At 33.6% G+C, this 19,267-nt stretch overlaps 1 protein-coding gene across 1 annotated transcript; it reads right to left on the bottom strand.

Moving 5' to 3' along the window:
- Nucleotides 1-14,391: 14,391 nt before the first annotated feature.
- Nucleotides 14,392-16,297, bottom strand: LOC120125990 (GDSL esterase/lipase At5g03810-like). Its single transcript, XM_039144299.1, has 5 exons — nucleotides 15,879-16,297; nucleotides 15,671-15,801; nucleotides 15,203-15,436; nucleotides 14,848-15,103; nucleotides 14,392-14,712 (listed from the first exon to the last, which is right to left on the bottom strand). The coding sequence occupies exons 1-5, from the start codon at nucleotides 16,114-16,116 to the stop codon at nucleotides 14,519-14,521; spliced, it is 1,053 nt and encodes a 350-aa protein (XP_039000230.1). The 5' UTR covers nucleotides 16,117-16,297; the 3' UTR covers nucleotides 14,392-14,518.
- Nucleotides 16,298-19,267: the final 2,970 nt, after the last annotated feature.

Genomic DNA, 19,267 nt, shown 5'->3' with positions numbered 1-19,267 from the left:
GGATTATTTTTGAAAATGTGATGAAATTTTCTAATGCTTCATCTTTAGTACTTAAGAATAGAACCCAAGTGTATCTAGAATAGTCATCTACCAAGACAAATGCATATTGTTTTCCTCCCAAGCTAGTAGTTCTAGTTGGCCCAAAAATATCTAAATGAATCAATTGTAATACTCTACTAGTTGATACATCATTAATAGATTTAAAAGAAACTCGTTTTTGTTTTCCTTTAGCACAAGCATCACAGATTTTATCATTATCAAATTTAAGCTTGGGCAACCCTCTTACTAAGTCTCCTTGAATTAACCATTGCAAAACACTCATACTAGCATGACCTAGTCTCCTATGCCATAACCAACTATCATGCTCATCCTTAGCAACTAGGCATAAATTAGTCATATCAATAGAATCTAAATGCACCATGTAAATGTTTCCTATTCTATGACCAACAAGCATAATCCGATTAGATGCAATGTCAATGACTTTACAACCATTAATTTCAAATAAGACATTGAATCCTTTATCGCATAATTGACTAATACTCAGTAGATTATGCTTTAATCCATTCATATATAAAACATTCTTAATTTGTATGGAAGAGGTATTACCTATTGTACCAATACCTTCAATGTAACCTTTTGAATTGTCTCCAAAAGTCACTTCTCCTCCATTTTTGGCGTTAAGCTCAATGAACCGGCTTTTGTCTCCGGTCATATGTCTTGAGCATCCACTATCAAGGTACCATGAGTTTGAATTTGTTTCTCGTGCCTTGTAGCAATGCTCCTTTCCCTACAAACATAGATTAATTTTTGATTTTTGGTACCCAAATTCTTTTGGGTCCATATTCATTAGTTTCCAAAATCCTAGTCCCCTTAGGTATCCATTTGTGTAGGATATTTTTATCTTTAGTAGTAATGAGTTCTTTAGGAACCCACACACTTCTAATGATTTTTTTATTAGAGGTTCTTTGGGGACCTCTATGATTGTAGTTTCTAAAACTTTTTCTAACAAAGTTGGATTTTGAATTTCCACCTTTTTCAAAATGTTTTGTTCCAACTTTATCAAAAGAAGTTTTAAGATCATCAATTTTCTTTTGATGATCATCATTGATCTTTGAAAGTAAATTTTGCAAATCTAAATTTTTCTTTTCAAACTCTTCTAGTTTGATTTGCAAATTTTTGATTTTACTTTCAAGATCGTTGTTGGTTTTGGATATGAGTTTGTTTTCATTTTTCAATTTTGAAACATCATTTTTATATTTTAAAAACAATTTCTCATAATCCGAAGCCAACCCATTGTACTCCTCAAATAACTCATCATAAGATAAATCATCAAAATCGGATGAGTTAGAGGTTACCTTAGAATCTTCCCCGAATGCCATCAAGCACAAGTTTGCTACTTCTTGTTCCTCTTCATCGGAACCTTCTTCATCGCTCCATGTAGCCACATGAGCCTTGTGCTTATTCTTTGATTGACCCTTTTTCTTCAATTATGGGCAATCATATTTGACATGCCCCGGCTTTTTGCATTCATAGCAAATGATTGGGTCCTTCTCTTTTGGTTCATTTTTGAGGCCTTCGTTTCGTTTGAATTTTCTTCCTTGGTAAGGTCTCATCATTTTTCTGAACCGTTTGGCAAACAATGCCATTTCCTCGTCATCATCATCATCATTAGAATCACTCTCATCTTTTGTGGATTTGAGAGCAACTCCAATGTTTTTCTTCTTCTCCTTCTCCTTTGGTGTCTCTTCAACTTTATCAAGGTCCACCTCATCTTCAAGCATCATCTCATGAGTGAGGAGTGAACCGATAAGTTCTTCAAGAGTTAAAGACGATAGGTCCTTAGACTCGATGATTGCCGTCTTCTTTGATTGCCATGATTTTGAGAGGGAGTAGACTAACTTCCTCACAAGCTTTTCATTTGAGATGATCTCTCCATATGATTTGAGACCATTGACAATCGTTGAAAATCTATCCGTCATAGCTTTGATGTCTTCATTTGGTTTCATCCTGAAATTTTCATAGCTATGCGTTAGAATACTAATTTTTGATTTCTTTACCTCATCGGTACCTTCATGTGTGACTTGAAGCTTGTCCCATATTTCTTTGGTGGTTGTACACGATGAAACTCTTCCATATTCATCTGGTCCAAGAGCACAAAAGATAATATGGATGGCTTTGGAGTTGAGCTGGAACATTTTTGTATCTCATTCACTCCACAACCTTGGATGAGTGATAGGCTTAATGTATCCTTCTTCTACGGCATTCCATGCTCCCATGTCACTTGCTTGAATGAAGTACATCATTCTATTCTTCCAATAGGCGTAGTTAGCTCCATTGAAGAAAGGAGGCTTGTTGACGGGCATCGAATCGAGACCGGAGTCGAAGTTTGAAGTGGAGGCCATTGATGACTTGGTAATCGATGTAACTCTTCCCGGATCGACTCAAGAGGCGATTAAACCTTCAAATGAGTTAGGCTCTGATGCCAATTGTTGAGTTAATCGAATGACGAAATTGGCCAAGAGGGGGGGGGGTGAATTGGCAATAAAAATTTTGTGGAAGCTTTTGCAGAAAATTGAAAGTAATTGCACAGCGATTAAAGTGGTTCGACTTTCTCAAACAAAGTCTACGTCCACTACCTTAGCTATCCACACTAAGGATTTTCCAACAAATTCACTAATTTGTTCTTTCTTTTGAGGCCAAAGAGATAACCTTACAATTCCCTCAAGAGTATACCCCAACTCTTGAGAACACTCTTTTCTCAAAGAGAAGATTACAAATTTGCAAACTTACAAGAAAACCTCACAAGGTAAGATGTTTGCACAATTCTAGAACAAAGAAAAGAACACTCAAAGATGAATACAATTGAGCACAAAAAGTGTTCTTGAAAGCAAAATGAATATTGAATGAAAATGGGCTTTGAAATGCTCAAACTTGAGGTTTGATGCTTTCTCTTTGATTCTCTCTTGATTCTAGTTGCTTGATGTTTCTTGTTATTGATCAATGGCTTCTAAGCTTGCTTAAATACACCTTGGATCACTTCTAAACGTTGGGGATAATTAGAGAAGATATTATAGCCGTTTTAGTGTGAAAACATTTAATAAAACAGCTTGGAAGCGTGGGGGGAATCGGTTCCCCCTCATAGGGAATCGGTTCCCTAAGTGTAAAATTCAAATATTTCGACCGTTGTACAAGGGGGGAATCGGTACCCCCTTGGGGGGGAATCGGTTCCCTCCGAGCATACTAGAATTCTCGGAGCCAAACCATTCAGGGGGGAATCGGTTCCTCCTATGGGGGAATCGGTTCCCTCTGAGCAATCTGGAAATTTTGGCTTTGAATTGGTTCGAAATACTTTGTAAAATTATTTTGAAATTGTTTTATGATTAAAACTTAATTTTACACTTAAGTAAGGATTAAAAATGATTTTTGAAATATTTGGAGTAATGTTTTGATATTCGAATAGTTATATCGAATATACTTAGAAAATCATTTGGAAAATCTTAAAATCCATTTAACTTAATTTGTTATATCGAAATATCAAAATGTTTCAACACATACCTAACATAAAAAATATAGTTAAAGATTTTATTCAATTTCATTAAATGCCTCGATAAGTTGAGTCGACACCGCACGTTCAAGTAGGAATGTTTTGCAGATTCCAAAAACTAATGACAAGCCATGGTAATTAGATTAACATATGGAAATTTATTATAATCAATGGTGATTTGGTTTTTTTATCAAGAAATCTAAAAGTTAAGTGTAACCTTCAATATTTCTTTTATAATATTTAGGGTAAACTACATCAGATACCACTAAACTTTTGGTGTTGTATCGTTTATACTATTGAACTTATAATTTTTTCAATTATATCATTGAACTTTGATTTTTGTTTCAATTATACCACTGAACTGTTAAATCCTTAACGCCACTATGACGTAGATGAAAGTTGCCGACGTAGTTAATGGCTATTGACATAGACACTTTAGTAAAACAACGTCATTTTGATCCAACTGTTAACGATTTAACGACCCAGTGGTATAACTGAAATGAAAATCAAAGTTTAGTGTTATAATTGACAAAATTGAAAGTTCAGTGGTATAAATGATACAACGCTTAAAGTTCAAGGGTATATGGTGTAGTTTATCCTAATACTTATATGTTGATGTTGTAATGTTTCAGATTTTATTAAATTTTCGTTGTTTAATAGAAGTTGATGTTCGTGTTTTAGTTTTACTAAAATTTGGCGTCTAATAGATTCAACAAAATAATGTTCAATGTGAATTTTTGTTCCAGGATTTTGTTTTGCTAAATTCCCTCAATTTAACAAAAAAAATTCAATTTTTGGATTTTAGTTTTGACTAAAATTCGTTGCGATAAATAAGACACCAAAACTAAATTTTTATATGTTTGTAAATAGAAACTTGGCCTATAATTTTGTTTTTGGATTTTACTTGTGTTATCCAACATAATTAATTATGTTTACTGTTTATAACAGAAATAGTTTAAAAGTAACAAAATTGTTACATATTTTGTTTTAGAATTTTAATTTCTAATTAATTTTTGTTGTTTAACAAAATCTAAGGGTAAAATAAATTGAATTAATTTTCAATTTATTGTTGGAATAATTATAAATTCTAGTTTTGTTTTTAAAAGAAGCAATGGGTAACCCCACTGGTTCACATAACCCGTAATTTGAAATGTTGATTCCTGTTCAAGCTTTAAATAAAAATTTAACGATGTTGGTGGTCATGAGCCACAACAACAAGCTTGTAAAATTCTATGGATAGAATTTCAAGACATGACAACTGAAAATGATTTTCTATTTTATAATGTTAAATCTATTCAAATATAGAATGATCCTTATATTATTAGAGAGGATGAGGTAAATATTGATACCACGTTCATTGTTCATGAAGTTTGGTAGTATTCTTACTTTTGACGTCAAAACTATTTCCTGAATGGATTGTCAGATAAATTGTATAAAGTGTATAGTATTCATAAGACGACTAAATAATTATGGATGACATTGGGTCATGATGTAGCACCCCAAATTCCAGGCTAGTAGTTTATGGTTTACCCAAGAGATAATTGGACCCTGTGGTAATTTTAATTTAAGTTGTTGGGCTTAATTGGGATTGGATTTGGGCCCAAATAGTTATAAAAAGGGGATTTTTAAATAAGAGACAAAATGCAAAGGACTAAAATTGTAATTATAACATTGAGGAAAAGGGAAACTAATTTTTGGGGGGTTTTATTTAGGGTTCAACGTGGGTTCCCATTTCTTATCTCATCTTCTTTATTTCACATTTTTCCCTTATCTTCTTACTTATCCTCTCCAAGCTTCCTTAGTTCAAGTGTTGGTAAGAGTATTTTTCTTTACACTTTAAGTTTATAATCAACATCAAAATCTCCTTACAACTTCTTGTATATTAAGAAATCTTTTCATCTTTATTGGCTAGAGGAAAATAATGGAAAATCAACCAAGTCAAAGGGGAGAGTGTTTCATGGAAAAAAGGAGCTTCATTTCAGATTTCTAAAACCAAGGTAGTGTATTTCTAATCATTTGGAGTATTAAAGTTTCATAAATTCTTGGTGTTTGCTAAGATATGGAAGATTGAGGATTTTAGGGTTCTTCTTTGATTTCTTAAGCATATCATGTTTTAGGTGTTAATAGTATGTTTTAATGATACCTAATGACCCTAAATAACTTACTAAAGCTTTTAAATATGTTTAGAAACCAACCCATGTCGTTTGAGGTGATTTTTGAGTGATTCCCAAGCTTAAGCAAGTCATTCCCAGAAAAAAGATTGATCTCTCAACCAAAGGGATCATTCCCAAAGTTTCTGTTCAACAAAGGATCGATCCCTAGGGAGAAAGGATCGACCCTTTTTCATAAGGATCGATCCCTTGGAGAAAATGATCGATCCCTTATTAGTTTTGCTCGATGGAAAAGGATGGGTTTGAATTCATTAAAGGTCTTAAGTGTTGTTAAATGTTCTTTTGACCCGTTTGAGGTCCGTAAGATCTAAAGACGATCCGTAATAATAAGTCTTAGTTCGTGAGGGACATAAATGACCCAACATACCTAAAAATACTCGTATGAGTAGGTTACATAAGGTGTAACCATATTAGCATAATACACTAAAGTATCTTCAATAGAGGACATATATGGATAGATGGGATTGAGGATGAGTACATGAGATACCCGATGAGCAGTACGATAAACATGTCAGATTTAGTATCGACGAAGAGCGTGGTACTTCGAGAACATCAGTGAACTAAAAATGGATAAGTTGTTTCACTACTTCAAGGGGTATTGGAAGAAGTACAATAAGAGAGTTAGGAGTGTTTTTACCCAGTAAAAAGCCCGAGTCAGGTATCAGGCTAACCAGCGAATAAGTCAGTGTATTGCAAGCACCATAATCACCGGGAAATTATGAAACTCTTATAGACCTCTCCGGAGATAGAAATGAGTAAAATACCCTATGAGTATTAATACCCCTCCCATAATGCCCTAAGCGAGAGGATGAGCGGGATAGTCTCGAGTGAAGGGGATATTACCTCACCTGACTTTAATAAGTTCATTAGCGAGTGATCGAGCTACTTTGCCTGCTGCAGTGTGGCATCAGTCGATGTTTGTTAAGTCGTATCTCTAGCACACTTTAGTTTATAGAATTCTTATGCTACTCTAGATTAGCGATTATACTACTGAGCTTTATAATATCAGCCTTTGGATATTTTCCATTGACAGGCCCATAGCTTGAGTTGTTCATGGAGCACCGTTGCCACAAGACTTCCAACATCTCCGACATAGTACTGTAATGTAGCTTTAATGGGCATGTGCATTCATAGAACCTTACTTATGTATTTGAGTTTTAAACTTCAAGATGTATTATTTTGATTTAAATCATGCGTAACGGAGCTCTGATTTTGTAAAATATTTTTATAACAATTATTTTTGTTTTATTATGATATTATTCAGTACATTTGAAAAGAAAATGAACAGGTTTTGAGGATCATGGGTTGCCTCGTCAGCCTAGCATAACACTTTAGGCCCAATCGGGTTTAGGTTATTACATTTAGTGGTATCAGAGCGTCAAGTTGAGTAGGTCCTAAGACCTAGTTGTCGTTTTTAGTAAGGTGTCAGTGAATACATGTCGCTAGGTGCTCAACGTACTTGTATAAGTCTGGAATCTTGATGGTTCCCCCTTTCTAAGTTTGTGTTATAGAAACTTGTAATGGTTGATAGTTCCGAGCGTGGTCTCGAAGATAGGATATAAGCCAAACCTCTCATCTCGATAACATTAATTAGGAGTTCTTGTCTATAGCAGAGGACCATGGGGTCTCATTAAGCATAGGAGTCAAATATGCGATTTTCATTAGAGATTTGATCTCCACTCTAAAGGAGATGGTGGACGCCATTCTTAGAGTGCAAATTGTGCAGCTAACCACCCAAGGTACGTCAGTGCCGATAGAATCTCTAGTAGAGAGATTGAGGGGGTATAACATATTCAACTTTTATGATTCAAGCGTCGATGAACCGATTTCAACCGATAAGTGGTTTAGGGAGACCATGATTACTATGAGACAACTGCACCTTACGCCAAGGGTAAGTTAGAGTGCATCACTGCTTTGCTCAATGGTGATGCTATTGATTTGTAAGAGACCGTAGATATGGCTATGATACCACATAGAAAAAGTTGAATGAACTGAACCTTAAAGGAAATAATGAATGAAGTTCTTGTAAGTTCTAGGTTCTCATAGAACTTGTAGGGGAGAAAACTGTTTTATTAGGAAATTACTTTTAAATAAGGTGTCCCATAAGAAAATGAACATATGAATTACGGAACAGTAGAAAAACATTCTTACAACTACTTGAAAGTGTGGATGTGTCTTGCAAAGGTAATGACTCATATATTGTGATAACCAAACAATATTTGGTAAAATATAAAATGTAATGTATAATGACAAGTCAAGACACAAGCATCGCCAATATAATATCACCAGACAACTTATCTTAATTGGAGTTATCTTTATTGATTTTGTAAGATTAATAGATAACACTACAAATCCACTAATTAAATGGTTGAATAGATATAAAGTTGATAAAACATCGAAAGAAAACCTATTTAAGGTGCTATGTGAAAGAAAACCTGTTTGCATAGACCTTGCAAGGTCATTGTGAGATTTTTATCCCAAGTCCATTCCTATGATGAAAACAATGACTAAAATGTGAAAAAGGTTAAGCAATACTTTTAATAACCAATATGTGTTTCGGTGAGCCGAATAACATAAATCACCTATGTGAGAGTGAAATGAAACTGTTTCAAGGAGACTACTGGGGCATAATTCTCTAAGCTCTTGCAGAGAAAGAAGATGTCAACGACTATATGAACATAGCCATACGAACCAAATTCTTGTTAGAGCGATATTTGTGTGAGGTATTGTAACGATCCAATTTCTCGAGTCAATGTACAAGCGTTGACTCAAGTTACTAATAAATAATTAAATTTAAGGTTCAAGTTTTGGGTAGGCTTAAATTGGAAGTATTTTGGACCTTTTTATAAGTAATTAACAATTATGTGAAGCTTGCGTGAGGTGGTGGGAAGTTGGATGGCGTAAAGAGTCATTTACCCATTTTTCAATAAAATTCAACTCCCGCAATAATTAAGAAGACTTGGCCGGCTGCTAGGTGTAAGGGTGTATTCGGTTCGGTTTTTTATCAAAAATTGAATCGAACCGAAATAAACGGTTTTTCAATATTTAAACCGAAAAAATCGAAACCGATTTTTTCGGTTCGGTTTATCGGTTTTACAATGAAAAAATCACTTGAAACTATAATTTTTTTTACAAAAATTGCATATTCTGTTCAATATGGAACAAATGGGTTCCATATGGAAAACCAGAACCGAACCGAATAAAAAAAATGAAGCCTTTAAACCGAATCGAAAATCGAACCGTTTAAAGCTAAATCGAACCGAACCGTTTTACTCGATTCGTATCGATTTTTCGATTTTCTCAATTTCGTTGCTCACCCCTGTGTATGGGCAAAGTGATTTGTTTGTCCCTATTTCCCTTTATTTTATTCTTTACCTTTTATCTTTTCCTTCAACTTTCCTATGCATTTATTTTTACCTTTGTTCATTCTTTCACCCATCCCCCCTCCCCCCCAAAAAAAAAAATGAGAGAGCTTGAAGTGTAGAGTTTTCTTTCACCGTTTTCATCTCCCAAAGGTTAAGAAGGTAAAGGATCATCTAGTTATATTAAAGCTGCATGAAACCTATGTTATTTAAGATTTACAAACGAAAGTTTTAAGGTGTTGGGAGGGTTGAGCTCATGGTATTAAATTGCGGCTGCAACGCAGTGTAACGGTCGCATCGTAACGGTTTTGAAGGTCATCGCGACGCAAAATTAAGGAAACACAACTACCCGAGACAGCCGCAACACGTTAAAAAATCACACCTGCGACAGCCGCAACACGTTACATAACGTCCGCAGCATCTATAACCGCGACACCGCAACCACTATTTTTATACTATGGTTGAGCTTGTTAGAAGTCTCATTCATATTTTTCTTAGATTTTATTTCAAAATCATACATTTTATTTCACGTAGGTCTTGGTACATGTTAGTAACCTTATGCTGCACCTATTTGATTAGTAAAAGAAGATGATGAATCTTCAAAGGTAAAAGGAAAGGAGAAGGTGGTGGAAAGCTAGGTCAAGAAGCTTCTTTGTATTCTTCTATTAAGGTGGTACCCTCTAACTCTTCTATATGATGTTTGTGATGATAACGCATGCATGTAGCATGTCTTTGGATGAAAAGCATGTTGGAAAGTTTTAAATGAAGCTAAACATTTTGTTGTGAAATCTGTTCAGAGAAATTTTTTGAACGTACAGTAACTATAAATTTTTTATTAAATTCTATAAAAATAATTAGGAAATTATCTTTATATGATTATAACATAGATTCAGTTTAGTTTAGTTTAAAACAAACAACTACTGATTTCGATATGTATATGAAAAGATTTGAATTTTTAAGTGATAAAAGGTCAAAAATCTGGGTACGTAGCAGAATCCTTAGAAAACAGTTTTTAGCAGTGACTTTGAAAAATCACTAAAAACTCCATAGTAAATATTAGGAAGTGAACCTTGTATACTTATAACTGTATGTGAGTCTAGTTTTGTTTAAAGAAAACGGTTCTTGATTTTGAACTATATTTTTAGAGTTATAAATTTTTGAGTGAACAAAGGTCAGAAGAGAAGGTACTATACTGTTTCGAGAAACATCAGGGATAGTGACTTCAAAAATTCACCACAAATAGTATAATTTAAATTAGAAGCTTTAATTTACATGGTTGGAAAGATTAGTGGGCCTAGTTTTTTATAAAACAAACGGAACATGATTTGGATTCGTAGATTATTAATTTCACATTTTTCTTTACAGGTAGTGTGAGCTGCTATACTTGAATGATTAATATTTTAGTCATGATTTATGATTTTGTAAAGCTTAAATGATCAAAATATAGTCGATCATAATATACCTTGCAAATTTGGAATAATCCTATGACTTTGAAGGCCATGTGTTGTACTTGAGATTAGTTGTTTGATGCTTTGTTTGCGCGCAACCTTCGGGCTCTAACCTAACTAGCGGCCATGTGTGGTGCTCGGGAAAATAGTTCGAACAACCTCGAATTATTTGATTAGCGGACATGAGTGGCGCAGGATTATATGGATACACGATTATTTGAGCACATGTGCATCTTAACAAATTTGACAAGCTTGACCAATTTGACAAGTTTGATATGCAAGTGATATGTTTATGAAATTTTTAACGTCATGCGAGTTATTTGTTCATTACTCATGCCATGCTTGTACATATACATTTGAATTTCATGCTCATATTTGTGAATTTCTTAAAGTATAGTAGATTAGTTGTGTACCACTGAGCTTGTAAAGCTCAACGTTCGAATTATTTATATTTTCATATTAGCAAGACTTTTGTTCGTGTCTAAGGAGCATCATCAACAAGGGACTTCCAGCATCTCGAAGTCAGAGTATAGTACGTTATAGTTGTTAGTGGGCATTGTATTCATAGGGCCTCACTTGTATTTTGAGTTCTATTACTCGTTTATTATTTTGGGATATTTGACTATTTTGGTGTATGTATATACTTATGATGGAGCTCCACATGTTTTTTTTTCGTATAACCATTGTTAGTACTTTTTTAATATATCTATTTGATGATAATTCTCTTATATAAAAATGTGTTTTAAAATTTTAGACATTTGTTGGGTTACTTTGGTGACTCGAATGTAACATCTTGGTCGTCGGGTATATTATATTCGAGACTAGAGCATTATAGGTATGTCATCTCTTACACAAATGATAGACAATTAAAAGACATTACATCTACTGGACAGTTAGTAAAGTAAACATATTTTCACAAGGGAAGGTTCAAATGGGGATTCCTACCTATCCTATGAAAATATCGAACGTAGAATCTATCACCACATCGAGTCGTTATTTATGGTAATAGAGAAAGACAAGATTGTGTATGATTGATCATTATGGTTGTGTTTACTGTTGTAATCATTTGTTGTTGTATCCAAGAAGACCGACGTCCAACATTACTCAAAGAATCGAGGAGAGAATGAATATGTCTTAATAAAACTGTTCATACATATCTCAACAAAACTTTATCTTTTGTTTATCTGACTCCACTCATCCAAGTTCATGTCTAAATATAAGTAAACCAAATCACATTCCTCTATTTTTCATTTTATATTATTTTACTTCGTTCATTCAATAATAATATATGTTTATTATTATTATTATTATTTATTGGATTAACATTTTGTCTAACGTCCCTAACTTAATTATCTAAGATTTTAAACAATTTGTTACCTTTGTTGATTATTCTTGAATGACTTGACTTTTATTAATGAAAAATTATTCCAAGTTGTTTCTTCAGTTCTCTCTCTTGTTGCCAAAATTGAGACCATTTTGATAAACATGTTCAAAATTTAAGGAATGATAATGTCAAATAATATCTTTTATTCCCTGAGGATATGGGTTAAGAAATTGTTGTTATTTCTTAAGGATCCAGGTTCGAGTACCTTAGATGTCAGGAGTGTGAGCGTTTAATGTTAAAAGATTAAATTATTTTTAAACATATAATATATTGTACTTATCCCAGATTAATAATAAAAAATGAACAATAATGTCAAATAATATCTTTTAGAACTTTTTCAGAGATACATGAGAATTAGCCATAAATTTCTTGTGTTGACCCTTCCCAAAATGAGATTATTGAGAAAAAATAGACATCGTTTTGAAATTTCACATGTAAGTTCCTAAATTATTTTTATTACAAATAAAATATTTTGTTGTACTTGTTTTGTTCAGGATGTTTGTCCTAAAATTACAAAGTTTGATCTTATGTTCTTAAAGTTTATTTTTGGGTATTCTCGTGTTTAAAATAGGCATCATTTTTATTGTCTAAGTCTTGGTAAATATCTTGTGTCCATTAATGTTACCTTTTTGGGGGTATTCTCGTGTTTAGAAAGAGGAAGAATAATTTGTTACTTTATCATGTGTAGGGGTGTAAATGAAAGGTTATATCCATATTCGTTTGTTTATTTTTTAAAGGTGTTAATGTTAGGTTTGTTTTCGTTTAAATTTTTAATATCATGTTCGTATTTATTTATTTATTTATTTATTTTTGAATGTTTTTTTATTGTTCGCAAACATGTTTGTTTAATATTTGTGAATGTGTTCCTTTATATGTTCACGAACATGTTTATTTAGCATTCATGAACATGTTTATTTAGCGTTCATGAATATGTTTATTTAGCGTTCACGAACATGTTCGTTTAATATCTTTTAGTGTTCGTTTATCGTTTATTTATATGTTCAATTTAGATTTACCATTTCATCTTCCAGCTAAAGAAAATGGTAAAATTATGTCACTAGTGTATAAACTCCTAAAAATTTACAGTTTAAATTTCAACTTTTACCATGTATTCAGTTTAGTCCATACATTTATCAATATTTAAAATGTAAAAAATAAAAGGAAAAGGAGAAACATGTAAATGAGTTTGCTCATGAACATAAATAAACGAGTTTGATCGTGAATATAAACGAACAGAACATAACTCTGTTCGTGTTAATTCGTTTATTAAATAAATTTTTGTTGTTCGTACTCATGTATTTAGCTTAACCAATGAATATAAACGAATGTTATAAAAAAAATTACGAGTAGTTCACCAAACGCTCTATTCATTTACACCCCTAATCAGGTTCTCTCAAAATTAGGGCCAACATCCTCTGCATCGATTAAGCATCCCACAAATTCACCTTTTTTATCGCCCACATCTATATAGTTTTTAAATTCTGGAAACATGTCCTGCTGAGCATCCTTTTATAAAATTCATACTTTCTCATAACACGTCCTGATATTGATTATTTGAAAGGTTTGTTGAGCCATCATTATATATAATCAATAATTGTTTGTAAGAAAGTAGAACAAGTCTTGCTTTATTTGAAAATGCTTCGGGACGTGAAATTCTATATAACAATTATGCTCATATTAAGATCAAATATTTTTCAAATTCAGATTGATCAGGATGTAAGAAAGATAAAAGATATACTTCAAGATATTGTGCGTTTGGTCGAGGAAATTTGATTTTATAAAAAAAGTAAGAAGCAAAATGTGGTCTCACGATTCAATGTAGAAGCACTAAATGAAATAGGAAATAAGATCTTAGTACTTGTAAAGCTTTGGTGTGATTTACATTATTTTCAATCAAGCCTTTCATGAACAAGTAAAATATATTGAGGTTGATTGTGATTTCATTCGTGAAAAAATCCAATAGAATTTGGTTACTATTAGCTATGTGAAAACTTGAGAATAACTAGGAGACATTTTCACAAAGTCTCTTAACAGGGTTTGAATCGGTTATCTACGTAACAAGTTGGACATGACTAATATGTATGTTCCAACTTAAGGGTATTATAGATTTGTAATTAAATAATATAGATTGATATATATTGTTTTTAATATAAAATATTACGTAATGAATATAGGATATTACTTTACGTATTGTAAGATCGTTGTATTTGTATATATACCCATAATGTAGATGAATAAATAAATAAATAAATAAGCATCATTAGTCTCTCTTAATTTTTTTCTTTTCTTTTTGATAAACTCTTTTACAGCTTTTAAACATCTGATATCTGCGTAAGGGAGGGATGAATTGAGGATCTGATTTCTGAACTAATCGTTTCCGTCTCTTCTTGCTCTATTGGATGGTTACAGCTTCCAACATATAAGCGGTCAAATACTCTGAAAACAAAGCTTCATTATGCGATCAATTCTAATGCAGGATTCGAACTAAATAAGACCAAGTAATATCCAATATCCTACATATGAGAAGATTACATGAATGGGTGATAGTGTTTTCTTTTCTTTTTCTTTTATTTATTTATTCCCTTTCTTCGATCATGAAGGAAATAAGTTCAAGAGATGAGTCCCACACCCTGTGCTAGCAAATTGCCTGCTAAGAACTCGTTGGCTGCTTCAGAGGGATGGAATCCATCCCAAAATACATACGAGGTCGCATTGGAGCAAGTCCCTAAGGCCCTGGCATTGCAAAGCAACGATGTCTCTAGTATACCCGTTCCACAGCAAGCTCTTCTTGACTCAAAGAAACCTGCAACAACGAAATGCACAGGGGAAAAGTATATTATTGAATCATGCATGGTAGAGCCTTGAATAAAACAATGACATCTGTTCACTAATACAGAATGTTGATTTATTCTGTTGATTAACTACTCTTTTGATTTACCATTATCACTGGGCTTTGTAACCATGTCCAAGAGAGGCTGGTATATGTCGAAGACAACAAGTTTGAGACCAGGCAGCTTGTCTTGTAGACCTAGAGATGTGCTGTTCAGTTTGTTGTTGAAGGCTATGGCATCTTGGTTTAACCTTGCAACACACTGGTTACTTCCTCCACCGAAAAGGGTGATCGCCGCGGGTAAACAACCCGTCGGCGGTAAGGTTGTCACTCCAATCCTCTTTGCTCCCAGTGTATACAGATTCTATTTCAAACATAAAACAGGTATCAATTTCTCAAGTAAATGGTCTAAATATTGCTGAAGATATCAAAATAGCCCCTGTAAGTGAAAGCTAAATGGTACCTGAATGAAAGTAGAGTAGGATCTAATGAGAATGTCAGAGAATTGATCCGGTGTATAGAAACTATTGAGTAGAGGATTGATGTAGTAGTTTTGAATATAATCACTGCTTCCTGCACTCAAAAGATGTATGGCACCAGAGAATATGTCAGTCGCTGTAGCTTTCCCTACCATGTTCACCACTTTTGTTTGGAACTCCTTGTAGTAGTTTAACTGGTGAGTCAATGTTATGGCACCCTACAAAAAATCAACAAAACAGTTCATCTTGTTAGCTGATCAGGCTTCATAGCCAAGAGTCTAGGAATTTAAATAGTTGTAAAGCTTCCGTCTGAAACAGTTATTGCACAACTGTGATATCTGCAATAGCATCAACAATTGCTGCAATCACGATAAATGCAACCGCAATTTAAATCCCTGGTCTGGACCATTGAGAAAGAGAGGGGGTTGATGGTTGGGATCTTAATCATTTACATATAGGTTTGCAGTTCTGTCATATAAACCAGAAGCAGCCGAAGCAAAGTTGGCTCCAGTCAAGAGCGCATTTCCTCTGGCATCTTGACTGAGGTAAGCCGGTGGGTATGAAGTGAACCCAAGGTACTCAGCTGTGCATGAATGAGTGGATAAATTCCATCAGTGAAAGAGCCTAAATGAGTGGGGAAGAACAAGTATGGGTTCTTACCAGTGAAGTCTATGGCTAGTTTTCCATTGCAGAATCTTCCGGTTGGCCTGTGAGTAACAAAATCTCTTCCATAGGGCGGAAAGTTGGCCTTGATTAGTGTAATGAGATTGTTGTTGTTACCAACATCAACAACCGAGTCTCCAAAGATGATTAATGCAGGAACAAGAGGGTCTCCATTAGCCACTGGTGAAACCAGAACAAGGACCAAGGTACCCAAAAACTCTCTTGAAACTCTCATTTTTCTTTCTCAAGTGAACGGGGGGTGAAAGAGGGAGCAGGTGAAGAAGAATTTAAGGAGAAAGAGCCATGGATGAGAGTTATGGTCAAACTGATACAAATGTCTTTAAGAGAATGGTGCCATTTAAGGTGCTTATTTTTAGGAGAAGAGGCATGCTTAGCATTCCATAAACCCATCATTTCTGGCATTAGCTTTACTGAACAAAGTGCAATCATTTTGTCCATGTTCTAATCATCGAGTGACAACGGAATTAGTGAAAGTGTTGAGTGCTCTTCTCTCTTTTTTCTTTTTGAAAGAATTTGGTTTCCGTTTGACGCGCATCCTCATCAAAGGAGTGGCGTGTCTTCAATTTTTGTTATACAAGCTTGGTCACATCAGCCATCCCTAGCATATTTTGAACCTCTTTATTCTCTTGAAATATCCACTAGTTACCAATCATCTTGCTTCATCTCTTTATTTTTTCATCTGGTTTTTCTATCTTACACTTCTATATGTAGTATATCCGGGGACTTAAGACCCTAGGTTCGGATGTACTGAGCGTTAAGGAGAATAACTGCGTACCATTATTTTTATTATTTTATAAAAACTTAATATAAAAATAAGTGTTTAAACTATGTTTAAAATTAACTTTCGACATTTAAAGATTTTTTTTTGTAAAAAATTATATATATAATTTTTTTTCCGTTACACTTTCATGTGTCAACCGTTAAAAAAATACTAAGTGACACATGCCACATTTATATATATTTTTTATTTTTCTAAAATAAAATATTATTTAAAAATGTCCTTTTAGAAAAAATCTAAATGTGACACGTCACTTAACATGTTTTTTAGAAGTAAGTATTTAAAAGTGTAACAAAGAACATATTACTAACTTATTTTTAATAAAAAAAATTTAGGCACCAAAATTAATTTTTAAGTATAATTTAACACTTACTTTTATACTAAGCCTTTTATAAAAATAAACATTGATAAATTTTGGATTAGTGTGTTAAGGGGAAGAGAATAAATTAAGGAAATTTGAATATTTGATCTTTTAGGGAAAGAAAAACTTTTATAATTTTGGATTCTATTTTTTGAATTTTTTAGATGGGTTTCTAAAAAAACGAGTACGTGTATTGGTCTGTCATTTCTCAAAAATCCGAGTTGGTTTGAATACAAAAGAAAATGATGATTTTGTTAAACTATATTAAGTTGGATTACATCTTAATTATATCTTTCTCCTTTCATCCATTTTGTAATGTCAAAATTTGGTCTGAAAAGCTAAATCTTTCTTAGCATTTAAAGCATGCTTTAATTAATATAGAATATTAGCATAAACCCTGAACCTTAAACCGACCCCTCGGGGTTACTGTTTTCCCAGATGATGAGGTCATTTCACTAGGCTTCTTTGATGTACTTAAAAACGACACGTACAATGCACTGTTGATTTCTTTTAAAGGAAGTGGGGTTGGTGAGTTGGATCTCATTAGCTACCAAAAAGGGAGTTAAAGTGGTGTTAGAGTTCACATTCCAGATGTCCAAATTAATGTTGAGTGAGAGAACTCAATATTATCTTATAAATTCGTAAATTCATATATTCATATAAAAGTTTAAAAAATATAATTTATTTAGTCTTTTTTGTCTACCTATGATTTTACACAACTTACATATAACCATAAAAATATATCAATTTAATTTTATAATAAATTCACATAATATAAAAATTTAATCAACAAATCTTAAAATTATATTTATATTATCCCTTATTGAAAATTTCTAAACTTTGATCATGATTATTTTAAATAATTTAAATAATTAAAACCTCTATGTTAGGGTTTTTCTCTACTTTTGGCAGCCGTCTCTCGGGCATGTTGGCACGTTTCTGAATTTTCTAGCTTTGCTAGTGTGATCGTTGTCGGTTATGTGTGTTATTTGCTTTCATCTTTTCTCATGGGTGATTTGGAACAGAAGTTGGAAGGCATAATATAGGAAAAGATGAGGATGAATCGTTGGTCTTGGAACAGACAAATGAAGTGGTCCGATTTCCTTTGATAATTGTTTCGTCGGCCGGTTTATCCACGGTAGTGTCGACAGTCCTTTTCGTCCCGTATTATATATATATATATTATTATTATTATTTACAAAATTCGAAGGCCCAAATATGAAAAAAAAACCCGGAGCCCATTTACAGTAGACCCGATCCAGGCCTATGAACAGATAACACATCAGCTAGGGTTTCACATATAATCTCAGCCGTCAGCATCCACCACCGTCAGATCTGGAGAGATCCAACGGTCTACAGAAGATCCAGCAGAAACCCTAGGGTCTATTCCGGCGCCACCTCCAATTGCTTCGTCGCCATGTCCCTCCAACTAGCAAATGACACGCCACTACCGCCGCAATGAAGATTCTAGAAGAGACGAGGACGGTCAAACCTCATCGAAGCTAAGGTGAGTCACCATCGTAGATCTGGTGACTCACCGAACGAATAACGTTTCGAGGGCTATAAAAAGCCTCGATCCCCTGCAGAGAAAAAGGAGGAGACACGGAGAGCAAGCAACCAACAAAGAAAGCTACGAAAAAAAATTTAAAAGCAAGGAAACAAAAGGGAGAAGAAACCTACCTTTGTCGAAGCTCAAACGTCGTCGGAAACCATTTTTTCCGAAGGTAAAATCTTAGATCTAGGCTGATTGAAAGGCTTTTAGGAAAAAGGAGGGTGGTTTTGGGTTTAGGGTGTTTCAATCTACGATTTGGTGTATTTTTTTTCGGCCGTGAATAGTGACTGGAATAGTGACCGACATAGGTGAATAGTGATTGGCGGTGACCGGAATAGTGACTGGCTGGTGATCGGAGCTCCTTCCGGGAAGGGAATTTAGAGAGAAGAGAGAGCTTCTCTCTCATTACAGAAAGAAGCAAAAGATGAAAATGGGCATTTAAAGCCTATTTATATCATCCTCAAAACCACGTTGTTTTCACATTTTACTTTATTTTATTTTAGTCCCTGCCTGTATATTTACATATATATATATAGGGTAAATAGTATTTTTAGTCTCTAATATTTTAATTATTTATATTAATCCCTAGTAATCATTTAGGGTTAAATTACACTAATAATACCTAGATTTCATGATATTTAGAATTAGATTTTTAATTTCGATATTTTACAATT

Source organism: Hibiscus syriacus, unplaced genomic scaffold (genome assembly GCF_006381635.1).
Source record: "Hibiscus syriacus cultivar Baekdansim isolate YM2019G1 unplaced genomic scaffold, ASM638163v2 tig00110450_pilon, whole genome shotgun sequence".
Taxonomy (NCBI): Eukaryota; Viridiplantae; Streptophyta; class Magnoliopsida; order Malvales; family Malvaceae; genus Hibiscus; species Hibiscus syriacus.
The sequence above is the reverse complement of the archived record's forward strand: the minus strand, read 5'-3'. Positions and strand labels throughout refer to the sequence as shown.

Coding starts and splice junctions, on each gene's coding strand:
- LOC120125990 (XM_039144299.1), bottom strand. CDS start 16,116: ATGAGAGTTTCAAGAGAGTTTTTGGGTACCTTGGTCCTTGTTCTGGTT. Junction 15,802..15,878: donor ACTAGCCATAGACTTCACTG/GTAAGAACCCAT, acceptor ATTCATGCACAG/CTGAGTACCTTGGGTTCACT. Junction 15,437..15,670: donor ACAGAACTGCAAACCTATAT/GTAAATGATTAA, acceptor GATTTTTTGTAG/GGTGCCATAACATTGACTCA.